Source organism: Carassius carassius, chromosome 30, assembly GCF_963082965.1.
Source record: "Carassius carassius chromosome 30, fCarCar2.1, whole genome shotgun sequence".
Lineage (NCBI taxonomy): Eukaryota > Metazoa > Chordata > Actinopteri > Cypriniformes > Cyprinidae > Carassius > Carassius carassius.
Genome location: NC_081784.1, coordinates 6953514 through 6968698, shown reverse-complemented (window position 1 = coordinate 6968698; position 15185 = coordinate 6953514). Strand labels below are relative to the sequence as shown.

The 15185-nt window shown below is 37.0% G+C and overlaps 2 protein-coding genes across 2 annotated transcripts; both read left to right on the top strand.

Annotated features, from left to right (window-relative positions):
- Nucleotides 1-9577: 9577 nt before the first annotated feature.
- LOC132111103 (uncharacterized) lies at nucleotides 9578-11668 on the top strand. Its single transcript, XM_059518273.1, has 5 exons — nucleotides 9578-9919; nucleotides 10539-10722; nucleotides 10931-10992; nucleotides 11032-11183; nucleotides 11296-11668. The coding sequence occupies exons 1-5, from the start codon at nucleotides 9647-9649 to the stop codon at nucleotides 11585-11587; spliced, it is 963 nt and encodes a 320-aa protein (XP_059374256.1). The 5' UTR covers nucleotides 9578-9646; the 3' UTR covers nucleotides 11588-11668.
- A 72-nt stretch (nucleotides 11669-11740) lies between these two features.
- Nucleotides 11741-13916, top strand: LOC132110290 (uncharacterized). The gene is made up of 8 exons (XM_059516860.1): nucleotides 11741-11828; nucleotides 11952-12028; nucleotides 12134-12314; nucleotides 12450-12698; nucleotides 12789-12960; nucleotides 13374-13433; nucleotides 13491-13522; nucleotides 13726-13916. The coding sequence occupies exons 1-8, from the start codon at nucleotides 11810-11812 to the stop codon at nucleotides 13914-13916; spliced, it is 981 nt and encodes a 326-aa protein (XP_059372843.1). The 5' UTR covers nucleotides 11741-11809.
- Nucleotides 13917-15185: the final 1269 nt, after the last annotated feature.

Here is a 15185-nt window from a genome sequence, read left to right as displayed (position 1 = left end):
ATACACAAAAGGATGATGGGGAAACAGGAGACAGGTGGGGAACAATCAATTACCTAAACAAGGAGGAAGGTGACCAAATAAGGAGACAGGAAGTGATAAGGTGACAGACACCGTGAGAAAGGAGGACATCTAGTGGAAACCCAGGGACACAACCCAGACACTGTGACACTAGCACACTTTTAATAGCATTTAGTATTATTATTTTTTATGTTTTCACACACACATTAAATTGGTTGTCATCGGGACTAGTCAATTTTGTCTTCTACTGCAGTTACTAAATTGACTAGTCCCACTAACAACCAGTCTTTTGCTGGTATTGTAAACAACCTGATGCCCTTATTGGCCATCTAATACTGAGCAACTCTGTCTGCAACAGGACTTTCTAACAAGCAAACCTGTGAAGATCAGCAAATTATCAACTGCACTGACTGTGATCACTGGGCACCCGGTATTAACCATTCACACATGACTGTTCAACCAATTATAGCAGTAACTGCATAATTACATCGTGTAATTTACTGTGATTTGACTAGCAACTGAAAATAATCAAGCTCCATACAGATTGAGGTGAAGGTTTTGATTGCATGTGGGCTCAGCAGCAACCTGTCCCTGAATGTCAATAAAAACTAGAGAACACGTGTGCCTAACCGAGTTAAGCACCTAATCAACATTTTATTTTTATTTTTTTTTGCAATAACATGCATCAGTAATCAGGGCCGTAGCTGGGGTTTGCGAGGCCCCGGTGAAGGTTGTACCAGTGGTCCCTGTTTGAAATTGTTTAATTTATATGTTCATTCTATTTATTTATTTGTGCTAATTGCACAATGTTTAATTTGTCTCATGTTTGTAGGTGTCCAGGTACAGAAAACAAATAATTAAATATAAAATAGCACTGCATAGTCTTCACTGTAAAAATTTAATTAACAGTCAAACCAAAAATTATTCAGATACCTTCAACATTTCTTACATTATCACAGTTTATTTGCTCTAGTTTATAAAATGGCAATAAAATATGAGAAGATCTCAGAGTTAAACAGTGTCAGAACAAATTCATCTTGAAAATGTCAGATAACTTTGATAGAAAGGGGTGTAATGGATTACAATCAACCAAAACCTCAGACAGTTGTTAGTATGACAATATTTACACAACTATCAATTCTTTGTTGAACAATTACCAAGCAATGCTTAATTTTGTTCAGTCTGTGGTGTGAAAAGGTTGCATTAGCAATTCAGGAAAAAAAAACACGTAAGCAAAACATGGTCAGGTCAAAGTGTCTGAATAATTTTTTGTCCCATTTTTTTTCTATCAATTTCACTAGTACTCCACTGTATGAAGATTTTTTGGTAATGTCACAGCGCGCTTTATTTTGCTAAACTCACTTACATTAATTATAGTGTCCTGCACCTACTATTAAAATGTAAAAAAATAAATTTTGGTTTGACTGTGCACTCATTCTTGTTAAAACTACGAAGTAATTCAGTCAAGAGCAGTGAGTGAGTTTCTCTCTTTCATTTTTTTTTTGGATTAACATTACAGCAGCCAGTAGCTAAATCAGGCACGGTCAATGAATGGAGACAATGAATGCATCCAATATAATAGGCTACACATCCGATTTTTTTTCTCAGCTGTTCACTTTCACTTAAGACATAACCGACAGTTTTTTCTAACATACTTTCCAAAATGGGTATTTTGACATATTCTGTATGTTTTTGTCAGTACAAGAGCAAAAAGAGGCAAATTCGGTGTTCAAGTGTTTTGAGACGCATCTCTCTGCTTGAGCCTGAACACCAGAACACCGCTGTGCTGAAATGGGCTTTTTCACATCCTTTTCTGTTTGTTTAAACTGCGATTTATATTTGTTCGTTCAGGTGCAGGAGGGACTTCGAGGAGAACTTAGCAGAAGAGAGCTCGGTTCAGTGTCGCTGTCCGTGAGACGCGACTCTCTCTTCGCGTGCGCACCGAACACAGCGCGAGTTGAGCTTTTCCGCGTCTTGTGTTTGAATGATTTAAACTCTTTTGAATGTTTAAATTAGAAAGTAGCCAGGCTTAAAAACATATGAAAATGATAAGCTTTCGTGACGACACGCAGCAGTGGTCTATCAACTGTCCTGAGCGTCTTTTTAGGCTGGCCTCAGCCAGACGGTTGAGATCGCCGGGGGCCCCCCCTCGACCGTGGGCCCCTATAATCATCACCACCTTTCACCCCACTTGCGACGGCCCTGTCAGTAATATTTTGTTATATTATAGCAAATGTTTTACCATAGCTGATTGCTTTTATTTGTAGTCATTAAATGGAGAGTATTTATTTTCTTTCCATGACAGTTCAAAGAATTGTGTCTATACTATATACTGTATATATATATATATATATATATATATATATATATATATATATATATATATATATATATATATAGATAGATAGATAGATAGATAGATAGATAGATAGATAGATAGATAGATAGTGAAACTGACATGTCTGCAAACCTACAGAACGTACTGTAGTTCGAGAAATAAGTTCTTTATCAAACTTGCTACTTTAAAATTTTGGTGGAGCACTACTGTTAGAATTGTGATTTAATGATTATTTGAAAATGCCCCTCAAACTCAGTGAATGCGATTTCCGGATACACATGTGCAGTTGCACACACAATAGAAAGAACACAGGGTTTGGCATGGAAAGACCAGTCAGTGAACCAATACAGCTGACTGCATCAATTTGTTTCTCAATGTGGTTACAAGCTCTACTGCACATTTGGGGCCTCCTCAAAGAATTAAATATCTTAAAATGTACAGTATCTGAAATTCATGCATGGATGAATGAAAAGGATAAATTGACACACTGTAAACTGTGTCAAATTATTCAGTCAGTGATTGGGCAATTATTTTATTCCTCATTTTATTCCTCTGTGACTTGAAAACACCATCTCTTTTTATGAGTTTATGATGTAAATATTTGTTTTGACCATCTGAGATTATGTATTCTATTTGATCATGGTATTTGCAGTCATGTTCACATTAGTTTGTTTATTGGAGCACTTGGATAAACAACATTTCTGATTACAAACGATCTTTTAACCAGCGAAGTGGGAGGGGTCCATGTTACAGAGCATGCAAAAAAATAAATAACTTTATTTCTAGGGCACTTGCCTATGTTCAGCTTTAGCACTATGGGTTTTCCTTCAGTTTTAGGCTAGATTAACGAGTTGCCCTTTTGCTTTGAACGTTACCCATATTTCTAATCCCTGCAGCACAGGGAATCTTCATTAGAGAGAGAAGTATTGACCTTCAGGTGTCTTTATGAGAATGTATAGCAGTGTAAAGTAAACATTTATCCATGTGACTCCTCAAACTAGCATCATCATTTGGACCTTAAAACGCCTCTTACCACCTTTTTCATCATATCAGAGTCCAGGAACTGTGGCTCTGCTAGAATGGAGGCACACGCTAAATGTCAGGCCTACAAGGATATTGGTATATTCTCAACAGTGCTGCGGAGTAACTAACTAGAAGTAGCGACGCAGTACTAACCTTACAGCATTTATTAGGAAGGGTGACAGGTCAGCTCTTGTAAAAAAAAAAAAAAAAGTGTAGCTTTTCCAGTGACAAGCTAATTTTTCCAGCAAATTAGCAGTGTATTGTGACAACCCTACATTACTATTTTGACACAATGGACATCCTTCGTATTTTTGGGGTTCTTAGAAACAGATTTCGTCATAGTTGGGTACATTTCTATAGTGGTGAATGCAAGATACCATTTCTATGGCAAAATATCAAAAGAAATTTACTGTGTTATGTTGGTCAGATTAAAGAGAAAGATGAAACCCAGATTATGGTGTTTTTCCTCTTAATTGGTGTTAAATGTAAATGTATCTTCTCAAACAAGGCTGTCATGCTAATTGAGATCCTTTGACATTTAATTTAATATCATTTTTTTTTATGTTAAAAGCTAATTTTGTTTGTTTATAGTGTTAATTAATGCAGAACATATTCAAATATCTGGTATTGTATTCAAACGTTTTGTTCATTATCACTTAAAACCATAGAGGCAGACTGAAATACATATTCTGGCAAAACAAGGCAAGAATGTGTCCATAAGGGATGCTTAGATACACAAGCTTATTATCTGCAATATTTTTTTTTTTTTACATTTAATTAAGAAAATATCGCCTGTGAATTATATTGCCATCTGTGAAAATGCCAATCCTTTTAAGAGACAAGCTTTTAATGAATCAGTCGCTCAATCTTTCAGTTCTTTCATTCAATCGATAAGCCTTTTTCACACTTCCGGGTTTTGTGTTTCCGGTGCTCACCAACGCCGGGTAAACTTACTTCCGGTGACAACAACAATGGCCGAGACCAAGAATAGGTGTTGCTGTAGCGTCCCTCAGTGCAGCAATTCTAAGCAAAAACAACCTTATTTGAGTTTTCACGGGTTTCCAATGAACGAAGACCAAAAAAAGAAATGGGTCATCGCTATTAGACGGGATGAAGGGTCTACGTTCGTCATTCGGAGAGGCAGCACGTATGTCTGCAGTCAGCATTTTACCGCTGACGACTACATTCCAGGAAGTTCGCGGCTAAAAGTCGGTGCCATTCCCAGTCGTTTCCCTTGGAATAATTTCTATGTACTCCCTCAAAGACTATCAGCTTTTGAGAGATCTGCCGTTCGACTTGGCGCGGATGTACGTGTTCAGGAGCAGCCGGTGGTCACAGAAGATGCATCCAATGAATCCAGTCATATTGAGGAACATGACTACGCGGCACGCCCACCTGCTGGTAAGCACTAATGTTGACTTTTGCTTGTGTATTTCGGTGATAACAGTGTAGACTGTGTGTGTGTATATATATATATATATATATATATATATATATATATATATATATATATATATATACACACACACACACACATACATATATATATATGTATGTGTGTGTGTGTGTATATATATATACGTGTGTATACATACACGCACACATGTATGTATATATATATATATATATATATATATACACACACACACACACACACTATATATATATATATATATATATATATATATATATATATATATATATATATATATATATGTATATATAGTGTGTGTGTGTATATATATATATATATATATACATACATGTGTGTGTGTATATATATATACAAATATACGTAATTAGTTGCTAACTATACTATTTTACATTTTTATAGGTGCATTAGATGAGGCTCTGCAGTACATTGAAGACCTGGAGGCTAGGCTGCAGAAAATGTCATTAGAGAAACAAACAACAATGAGCAGATTTTGTGTTTCTGATCACACAACGAAATATTACACAAAGTTTCCCTCACAGGAAGTTTTCCAGGTGTTCTGGGAATCTGTTTGCCCATCTGCCAGCAATCTTGTGTACTGGACTAAGGCACAGAGGATGTCACAGGAAGCCTTCCCAAGCCCTAGCCCTGCACGGAAGATCCAGCTCATAGATGAACTGTTCATGTATTCCTGTCGGGTAGCTGCTGGACTGAAGGAACAAGTAATCGCCGACATTTTCGGGGTAAGCGTGGCCACAGTGAGCAGGGCCATTATCACCTGGGCTAACTACCTGTTCTTTGTGTTGGGTTCAGTACCTATTTGGATGTCCAGGCAACAAATATGCTTCTCCATGCCAAATAAGTACAGTTTGTTCTGTCCAAACCTGCGAGTCATCCTGGATTGCACAGAAATCCGCTGTGAGAGCCCCACATCTCTGACACTCCACTCAGAGATCTTCTCCAGCTACAAGAGCACTACAACATTTAAAGGTCTGGTTGGAGTAGCTCCGTGTGGTGCAATGACTTTCATCTCCCAGCTTTACACAGGTTCAATCTCCGACAAAGAGATCACAAAGAAGTCCGGCATTTTGGACCTGCTTGAACCTGGAGATGAGGTCATGGCAGACAAGGGGTTCACAATCGAGGATATGCTCTCCAGTGTTAGTGCTAGACTGATCATTCCACCTTTCAAACGTGCTAAGCAGTTCAGCAAACAGGACTGTGAAAAAACACAGGCCATTGCATGCCTCAGAATTCTGGTGGAAAGGGTCATTCGAAGGGTCAAGGAAAACCACATTTGGGATTCTGTTGTGCCACTCACCTTGTCAGGAAGCATCAATCAGATCTGGCATAATTGCTGTTTTATGATTAATTACCAGGGACCAATGTTTCTTGAGGAGTAAATGTATACAAGTATATATGTATAATATAATAAATATGAGATATTTACACTGAGGTTAATTTTTACAATAGTAGTGATACTTTAAATGTTTAATGGTAACATAATTAAATAAATTGTTTTTATTTTTTTACTTTGTACTGTAACATTTGATCAAATGTATATTGTCATTGTTTATACTAAGTTTCCTGAAAATAATTTGACAGACACAATGAAATAGTTGACAACAAAATGCTTTTTTTAATAAGAATTCATTAAAAACAAATGTCAACTCAGTTCTGTTGTTCATTTTTATTCACACAATATAAATACATATAGAATTAGTAAATGTGTATGCATACATATAATCACATATATTACACAAGATCAAATTAAAAAGATAAGCATGTATTCACCATTCTGTACATAAATGTGGGTATATATACCATTATAAGAATAAATCCAAAGGTCAGAAAATGAACAGAAACTGTCCTGTTCATAACACTGAAAGATACACATTCATATAAACACTATAATAGTACATGTCTAGCTTGTCTTTCATTGATGCTATGAAGGCATCATCTCGCCAGATCCTCTGTATTGTGAAATCTGATTTTGTGTCAGTCACAAAGTCACACCACTGTAGACCAGTCACTGCAAGCTGGCCTTGAACCTGCCAGTAGTACTTGTGGGTCTCTTTAAGTTTGGCTTGTCCTCTTTGTAGTTTCATAAATGGAACCTGGGCAATGTTATCAGCAGATGTGCTTTTTACCTCCACTAGGCCAAATTGGAATGTTTCAGATGGATCATACACTCGTCCATCTGGACTGGCTCCTAGATGTGGTGCTTCTGGATTGATAATAAAACCACATGGTAGGACACTAACACTGGCTGTCTCAGAATATTTTCTCAAAATATCTGGCTCAAGTTCGAGGCCACGTTTCATAGCACTTGTCTGCCTCGTACCCTTGATGATTCTTAGCGCTAATGACTGACCAGTTGAATCCCCCAGTACATGACAAACCTCCCTGAACCTGCTTGCAGTAACCCTTGATTGCCGCATTTGTCCCCAAGCAGTACATTTTGACTGTAGTCTTGTGGCCTCTTCAATCTGACAAGCGGAACAATGGGTAACCTTTATAGACTCCAGATGAAGTGATTGATGGTGTGTGGGCACATATTTAAAATTACAGCCAAGCTGATAGCCAAGCACAGGTAGTGGGGGGAAATTAACAACAGGAACATCTGCAGCTATAGGGGGACATTGGTATGAAAGTGGACTACCACGAGGCACAGGACCGAATTGTGAGGGGACCAACTCTATTTTTGACATGCCCTCTAGTATGTGTGCCAGCAAAGGCCGGGGATGGATCTGACTCAGTTTTGTACCAGAAGCCAAGACATCTGGATCTGGAAGGGGACCTAAAGAAATTAATACAAACTATTAGTCTTGAACATATTAAGTTGTAGCTGAGTACACGTGTACTCATACAGTGTTGTGTATTACCTGTGTAAGCCCTGTATAGGGTAGACTTGATTCCAGTCTTCCCAACTGACTTTGGCTTCAGGACAACAAGTTCACTCACTGCTTCTGGATGGACTCCCTTAGTATAAAACAAACAAATGCAGTGTTAAAGTATTCTGGAAACACTTCATAATAAGGTTATATAATATATTGACATTAGTTTATGCATTTAGTCACTATGAAATAATAATGAGTAATAACAGTTAACAGATTGTATTAATCTTGGGTGATGTTTATTTATACCTTTGTTACTTAATTTGCACTCTTGTGCATTATTAGTCCATAATGCTTTGATGTTAACATGTACTTACTTGTTTGTTTGAGTTGATACTATAGTGTTCTTACCAATTGCAGAAAAGGAAAAATACATGCCTGTGTTCTTGGACGATGCCATCTCTGTGGTTCACTCGTGCAGGCCAGTGGTGGTGGGACAGACTGCAAATTCAGCTGCACATAGTGGGCCGTCTGATACAAAAGTGCTGTCAGATGGTTGCACAACCCTTTACCAGCTGCACAGCTGCACATATAGGCAGAAATACAAACAACCTCTTCTGTCTCCAATGAAACCTGTTTGAGAAGACGATAGTTTAGCTAATTATTTGTAATTTTATGCTGTGAGTTACATTAAAGGGATAATTCACTTCAAAATGTAAATTAATACTGAAAAAGTTTCTGTTGCCCTCATAGTATTTGTTGCCATATTTGTCAACACCCACTAAGTGCTCCTGCCGACTTCCATAGTAGGAAAGAAAAAATACTATGGAAGTCAATGGGACCAGTAAACTGTTTAGTTACTGACATTCTTCAAAATATCTTCCTTTGTGTTCAGCAGAAGAAATAAATTCATACAGGTTTGAAACAACTTGAGGGTGAGTATTGTACCGTTATATGATGACAGAATTTTCATTTTGAAGTGAACTATCCCTTTAAGTGCTGTTAATTGAAATCTGCAAACAGCAGCAAAAGCAAGAAATACAGCTGTAGTCTGCAACCGCAGAAGCAATGAAATAGACATAACTAAAAACCAACAAAGAAAACCTTAAGACAGGTGAAACTAAAATAAAGGGAAATAAAAATAGAAATACTGCAACCGCAGTAACTTGATATCAGAACGATCTGACTAACTCATATAAGCCAACAGGCATATTATAACCTCAAGTGTGTGGGGCTCCTCATTTTTCCTCATAGATCGATAACACCTAGCTCTCACTACCACCATGCGATCAACAACATTAGAGACTGAACACATAAAAATGGTTAGCAATTCATAGCTTCGTAATGTTGCAAGTGCTAACGCCAGAGATAGTTGTCAACTTACCTTGATACTTGTGAATAAATTCCTCAACGAAGAATTTATAGCCCTTGCTCAGCCTTGTTTCTTTAACTGTTGAGTGCCGTCCAACAATTCTGTCTACATCCTCAAATCTGAGTCGAGGCAGTGTCGAGAGAGAAGTTGTGAAATACCGCTCCATTTTCAAAACACGTAGTATCAGCTCTGGCGGAAATCCGTTTACCCGGCGTGACGTAGTTTCCGGTTGCGTTTGAAAAAGGCGAATCAAGCTGACCTGAAACATTTCAGAAACTCTTTTCATGTTTTTTCAATTTAAAGGGGTGATAAAACACGATTTCACTTTTCTAACTTTAGCTAGTGTGTAATGTTCCTGTTTGAGCATAAACAACATCTGCAAAGTTACAACGTTCAAAGTTTTAAGCAAAGGGAGATATTTGCTTTTAAAAAATCCATTTCTAAGGACTACAGCAAACGGCCGGTAGGGACTACACGACATTCCTTCCAGGGTTGCTGACGTCACTAAGACCAAAACCCCTCCTCCGAGAATAATAAATTAGGGGGGGCGGGGTGGGGAGCGAGGCCATTTTATATTGCTGTGGAGATTGAGAAGAGTTGTTGTATGCTGGAGTGTCATTGCCGCGATGCCGACGAAACGCTGTTATTTTCATCCGGATTGCAGGTCCACTTTGTTCAGCCTTCCTAGGGACGGGGAAGTTAGGGATCAATGGTTAAAATTTATTTTTAACTCGGTCCCTCAAAATTATTACCCAAATCTTGCTCTCTGTGCTGCTCATTTTACGGAGGAAAGCTTCCACAATCTTTGCGAGTTCAATGCAGGATTCGCCCAACGGCTTGTCCTGAAAGATGGAGCAGTTCCAACTTTAAAAACAGAAGCTGTTTACGGGCCACAACCTGTAAGTATGACTTATTTTTCGTTGATGTGTTTTACTGTAATAGTTTGTATTGCTTATTGTACATTGTATCAAGGAAGTGAACAAATAACAACGCTGTTTGGCTCAGCAAACCAGTTTGTTAAATGCTCATTCATGCATTCGACAAACCCCTAACGTTAACGTTACAAACGTTTTTTCTTAATCTCAACCGCGAACTTGGAATTAGTGTATATCATTATTTGATTAGAGCGTTTATGTATTGTTTATCTACATGTTTGTTTATCTGCAGGCATGCTAAACATGGTTCTGTGTTTGATTTGGCTACTATAGTAAAGCCAATGTTTAGTGTTCGTTTTGGGTTAATAGTTATAGCGACAGATATTTGGCTATAAGCGTTCTAAAAATACAAAAGTAACGATTCCATTCAGTACCGATCTTCACTCTTTAATCAAAAAAATCCCTTTGATGACTAATATAATTTGTTAGAACAATTATATGAAATTCTTGCTTATGAAGCTTATTTTTTGTGGTCCAATGATTATTATCCAGTAATTAATTTTTTCCTACTATTTTACATGACAAATGTATGTTTTAAGCTGTAATTTGATCATTGATTACATATTGTCATTATTTCTTACAGACAACATCTCAGCAGGGTTCGAGTTCCCAAGAGCTCCCCACTACATCTACACTTCATGAAGTTGGATGTCAGTCAGACCCTATAGAGACCGAAACTGTAGCCATAGAGATAAAGCCAAAGATGCGATCATTGGGCACACAACTTTCAATGGGTACATTGAGCAGTTTCCACTTAAGGAGCAAAGGTATGAAATACAGACATTAAATGTGTTTGTGTTACTTTATCATATCCAGTTCTAGTACACATTGTCTTTTTTTATTATAATTGTTATACCGGCTACTGAAACTTATGTGTATTAGAAAGTGGCTTATGTTTCTCACTGTAAAAAAATTGTAATAGCATGACAGATGGTTATGAGTAATTGTATTTTTTACTTTTTTTTGTACTTGTAGGCATTCAGGCAACATATTATGGTCATGATGTGGGCACCCAAACAACTGAGATGTTTCCTGATGTGGGCACCCAAACAACTGAGATGTTTCCTGATGTGCAGCTGTCTTCAACACCAGTAAGGGGCTCAGTCTTCAGGCCCAGTAAGAGACCTCATCTGGTGTTAGATGAGGAAGAAGAATCAGAATTAAATGTCGAACCCACCAATTCCACATATAACCCAGATTCTGTTGTTACTGAAGAATCAGAATTGGCGTAAGATATAAATACATATTTACACACTTTTTTACCAATACATTTGTGTTTAAAAAAATATATAAAACATGAAAGCAACTTCCTAATATTTATTCTTTTTATATTGCCTTAGGATAGATCCACAGCCCGACCACAGCGATAACAAATACATTGTTTTTGAAAGCTGTCTTCGAGAGCTGTTTGTGTCCTGTCCAATTTGTAAGACAAAGTGTGTTGTCCAGATCAGACGAAGGGGGACTTTTGTTGCATTCACCCAGCTTTGTGAAAAGTGTAACTACTACAGACAGTGGCAGAGCCAGCCCATTGTAGGGAGTACCCCACTTGGAAACCTGCTATTGTCTGCTGCAACGTATTTTACCGGTGGATCTTTTAAACAACTAGAGAAGGTATTACAATTACAATAAAATTCACAAAAAACTACTGTGTTGTTTCAGTATGTATGTACTGTATGATTTCTATGTTAATAGATTTTCAAGGCCATGAAGCTCCAGGTGATGCATTTCGTAACTTTTAGGATTCATGCCCGGAATTTCATTGAGCCTACCATAATACACAAGTGGAACCAAGATCAACTGAATCTTATAGGACAGCTTCAAGAGGGAGGAAATGTTGCTGTGGCTGGAGATATGCGTGCTGACACGCCAGGTACGTTTACAGTATATTAAAAAAAATCACGCCGTTTATTTTATAGTCTTTGAGTTTTCCTAAAATATTATGATACTGATGTTCTCAGTAATGTTCTATATATGATTATGATGTTTACAATAGGACACTCAGCAAAATTTGGCAGCTACACCATTATGCACATGGAAACCAACAAAATTCTGGATCTTCAACTAGTTCAGGTTAGTAATTAAGCATTTAAAAAATTTATTTACATTTTCTTTTATCTGTTATTGTTTATACTCTACTCTGTTTATACATTTGAAATGTTGTGTACCCAACAACAGAGCAACGAGGTTGGTGGAAGTTATCATATGGAAAAGGAGGGATTGAAGCGTTGTCTCGATAAGCTCGAGTCTAATGGTTTAGCTGTTGACTACATCGTCACCGATCGCCATCCGCAGATTCAGAAGTACCTGAGGGACTGCAATATCACTCAGTTCTATGACGTGTGGCACTTTGAGAAAGGTAATTATTTATCTTTGTATTATTAATTGATTCTTATTCAGTTAATTGTTCAACCTAACATGTACATTTTTATTTTTGTGGTAATTTGATTATCTTGAAATAATGATTGTACAACCAAGCTTTTACTTTGTACAGGTTTATCTAAGAAACTTGACAAACTTTCAAAAATGAAGGACTGTGAGGTGCTGAAAAAATGGTTGCACAGCATCAAAAACCATGTTTACTGGGGTGCGATTTCCTCTGAGTCTGGGCCAGAAAAGGTGGCGAAGGGGAATTCACTGCAGAACCACATCCAAAATGTACATGTTCATGAGAACCACCTCTTCCCCAAGTGTGAACACCCAGACAAAGTTTCCAGGGATCCAAAAAAATGGATCCAACCAGGTATGACTGTATAGAGAGACAAATGACAATAAAATGACAATAAACTAGTAAAATTGAGATTTTCTTCATATTTTATCTGTTTGGTTACAGGATCAATAGCGCTCCATAAAGTGGAAAAGCTATTATACAACAAGAGAGTTCTCAAGGATATAGAAAAGCTCAGCCACAACTTTCAGACGTCATCACTGGAGGCTTTCCACAGTCTGATTTTGCGTTTTGCCCCAAAGAACGTGATTTTCCCTTTCATAGGAATGTTGTGCAGGTAATAATCTTTGACATATTCAGTAATATTTATAAGCATTGTTTCTAACAATTGTTATGGAAATGTTTTTTTTATTCATTATTTTATTAATATTAATGATCTTTACCTATAATAAATGATGTTCTTTCCTAATAAGGAAGAAAAAGGTTAAATAGGTTAGGAGCCTTGCCTGTGGCCCTACAGTATGTTATCTATGATATGAGTAGCAGAGATATAAAGAGCTATAAAGCCTCCCATCTTGGCGAGCACTCACATTCTCTTGACTGACTGTGCGACTGTGAGCCTTTCTTGCAAGAAAGAAACCATTATAATCATTGATTGAACATTTGTCTCTTATTCTGAATTGTTTGTTTATTTGTCACAACACAGTCTACTAATCTTTTCATATTTTATGGATTGTGCACTGATTACAGGCTGTATCTTGCAGCAATGCACTATAATGAAAATGCTAACCGTGAGCAGGCAACAACAACTGAAGGACAGGCTGTGTATAAGATCGTTTTTCCAAAGTCCAAAAAAGGGGAATGCACAGCAAAGCCAGTGAAAATAGAACCAACATACAGTAAGTTTGTTTTCTTAACAATAATATATATATAAAAAAGCTATAATAAAATAAATATAAGCTTACAAAAAATATTTATAAATATTACACAAATGTTAATTATAAAACAAAGGTAGATTATTTATCAGTAATTATGTAAAACCATAGAGTGACTCAGTATTCTGTTTTTGTCGATGACCTTATGAGCCTTCTGTTACATAAAGTCTTTGTGGACCCCAAGCCATATGCAGAAGAGCTGCATGCAATCCCCATTCCACCTCCTCTGTCATCACAGTATGAAAAACTTTCCAAAGAAGAGGTGATTGCCCAGTGTGTGTCACGATTCAGTCGAGGGGTGGCCGGAACCCAACAGACTGTCCCGCTGGATCAGGAAACTGTAGACGGATCCGGTTAACAACACATGAGGGGATGACAACCCTCACACTACGTCCTAGGTAGCCCCAGCACCAGCTGACAAATCTGCGATAGGCCAGATAACGGAAACGCCTATGACAGGAATAGAAAACCTCAATATTGTGTATAAAACCAGTGGTATATTGGAAACATGTATATGTGATGTGAAAATATGTTTGATAAAAATGTATATTTTGATTAGTTTTTGTCTTTGAATAACTATATAGTAAATATAAATGTGTAAATATATATATTTTGTATCTATTGTCTTTTATTTATGTTCTTTTACACAACATAATTTCATAAAATTTAATAAATACTTACTCCTCTTCATTTCTGCGTCTCACTGGTCCATAGTCAGCTCTGTAAATATTATTGATATTTTGCAAAGTATACGGATTTAAGCAGTTTGGTTCAAAACCTGGATGCTCAACCATACATTTAGGAGGGTCTGGAACCTCCATCATTCGCTTTACAACCTAAACAGTAATGTAAGACAATGAGAACATGCTGTACAATTAACCTATGTTCATCTTTTAAATATGAAAAAAGAATTATACAGAACTATTAACACGTTATGCATAATTTTGGTAATAGCTTATTACACTACCTTCTGTATTTCTTTGCAGCAGATGTTTTCCTCTTCAATTGGCATTTTTTGCACAGTTATTACATGTACACCTAATAAAATATATATATTTTTTTAAATAAAAAAGGTTCTTGAATACACTTTTGTTAATAGACAAACACTTATTAATGTTATAAATTAAACATCAACTATTATAATTAGTACAATTAAATTACAGCGTATCTAAAAAAGTATTAGATATCAACAACAAAAAACATACCATTCTGAAACGTCATTTAAACGCCGTTCTTTAACAGGTTCTGCTCGTTCATCTTCATTAAAATTTTCTGGGTCCGATTCGGGCTCAAATTGGTATGGTTTTATTGACGCCATTGTTTCTAATACCACCAAAGCACAGACTACTGGTAAAGGTAAGGGGCGTGACGTTACCGAAAAACGTGCTCTAGGCGGTTAGCGAATCACAACACACTGGGCCAGCTAACCAATCTGAGCCCATTGCTATTTTTGTGGGACTGGCTTCATAGAACCCGGAAACCATCAGACCGTTTTACAAGGAGGGACAGAGCAGTGTAGAGTAAAGGTAAAATATATGAAAAATAATGCGATTTTTTAAAAAACAAAGCATGAACACATGTTACAGTGCACCCCACAAACACAATCAAGCCTTCGAAAAACCGCGTC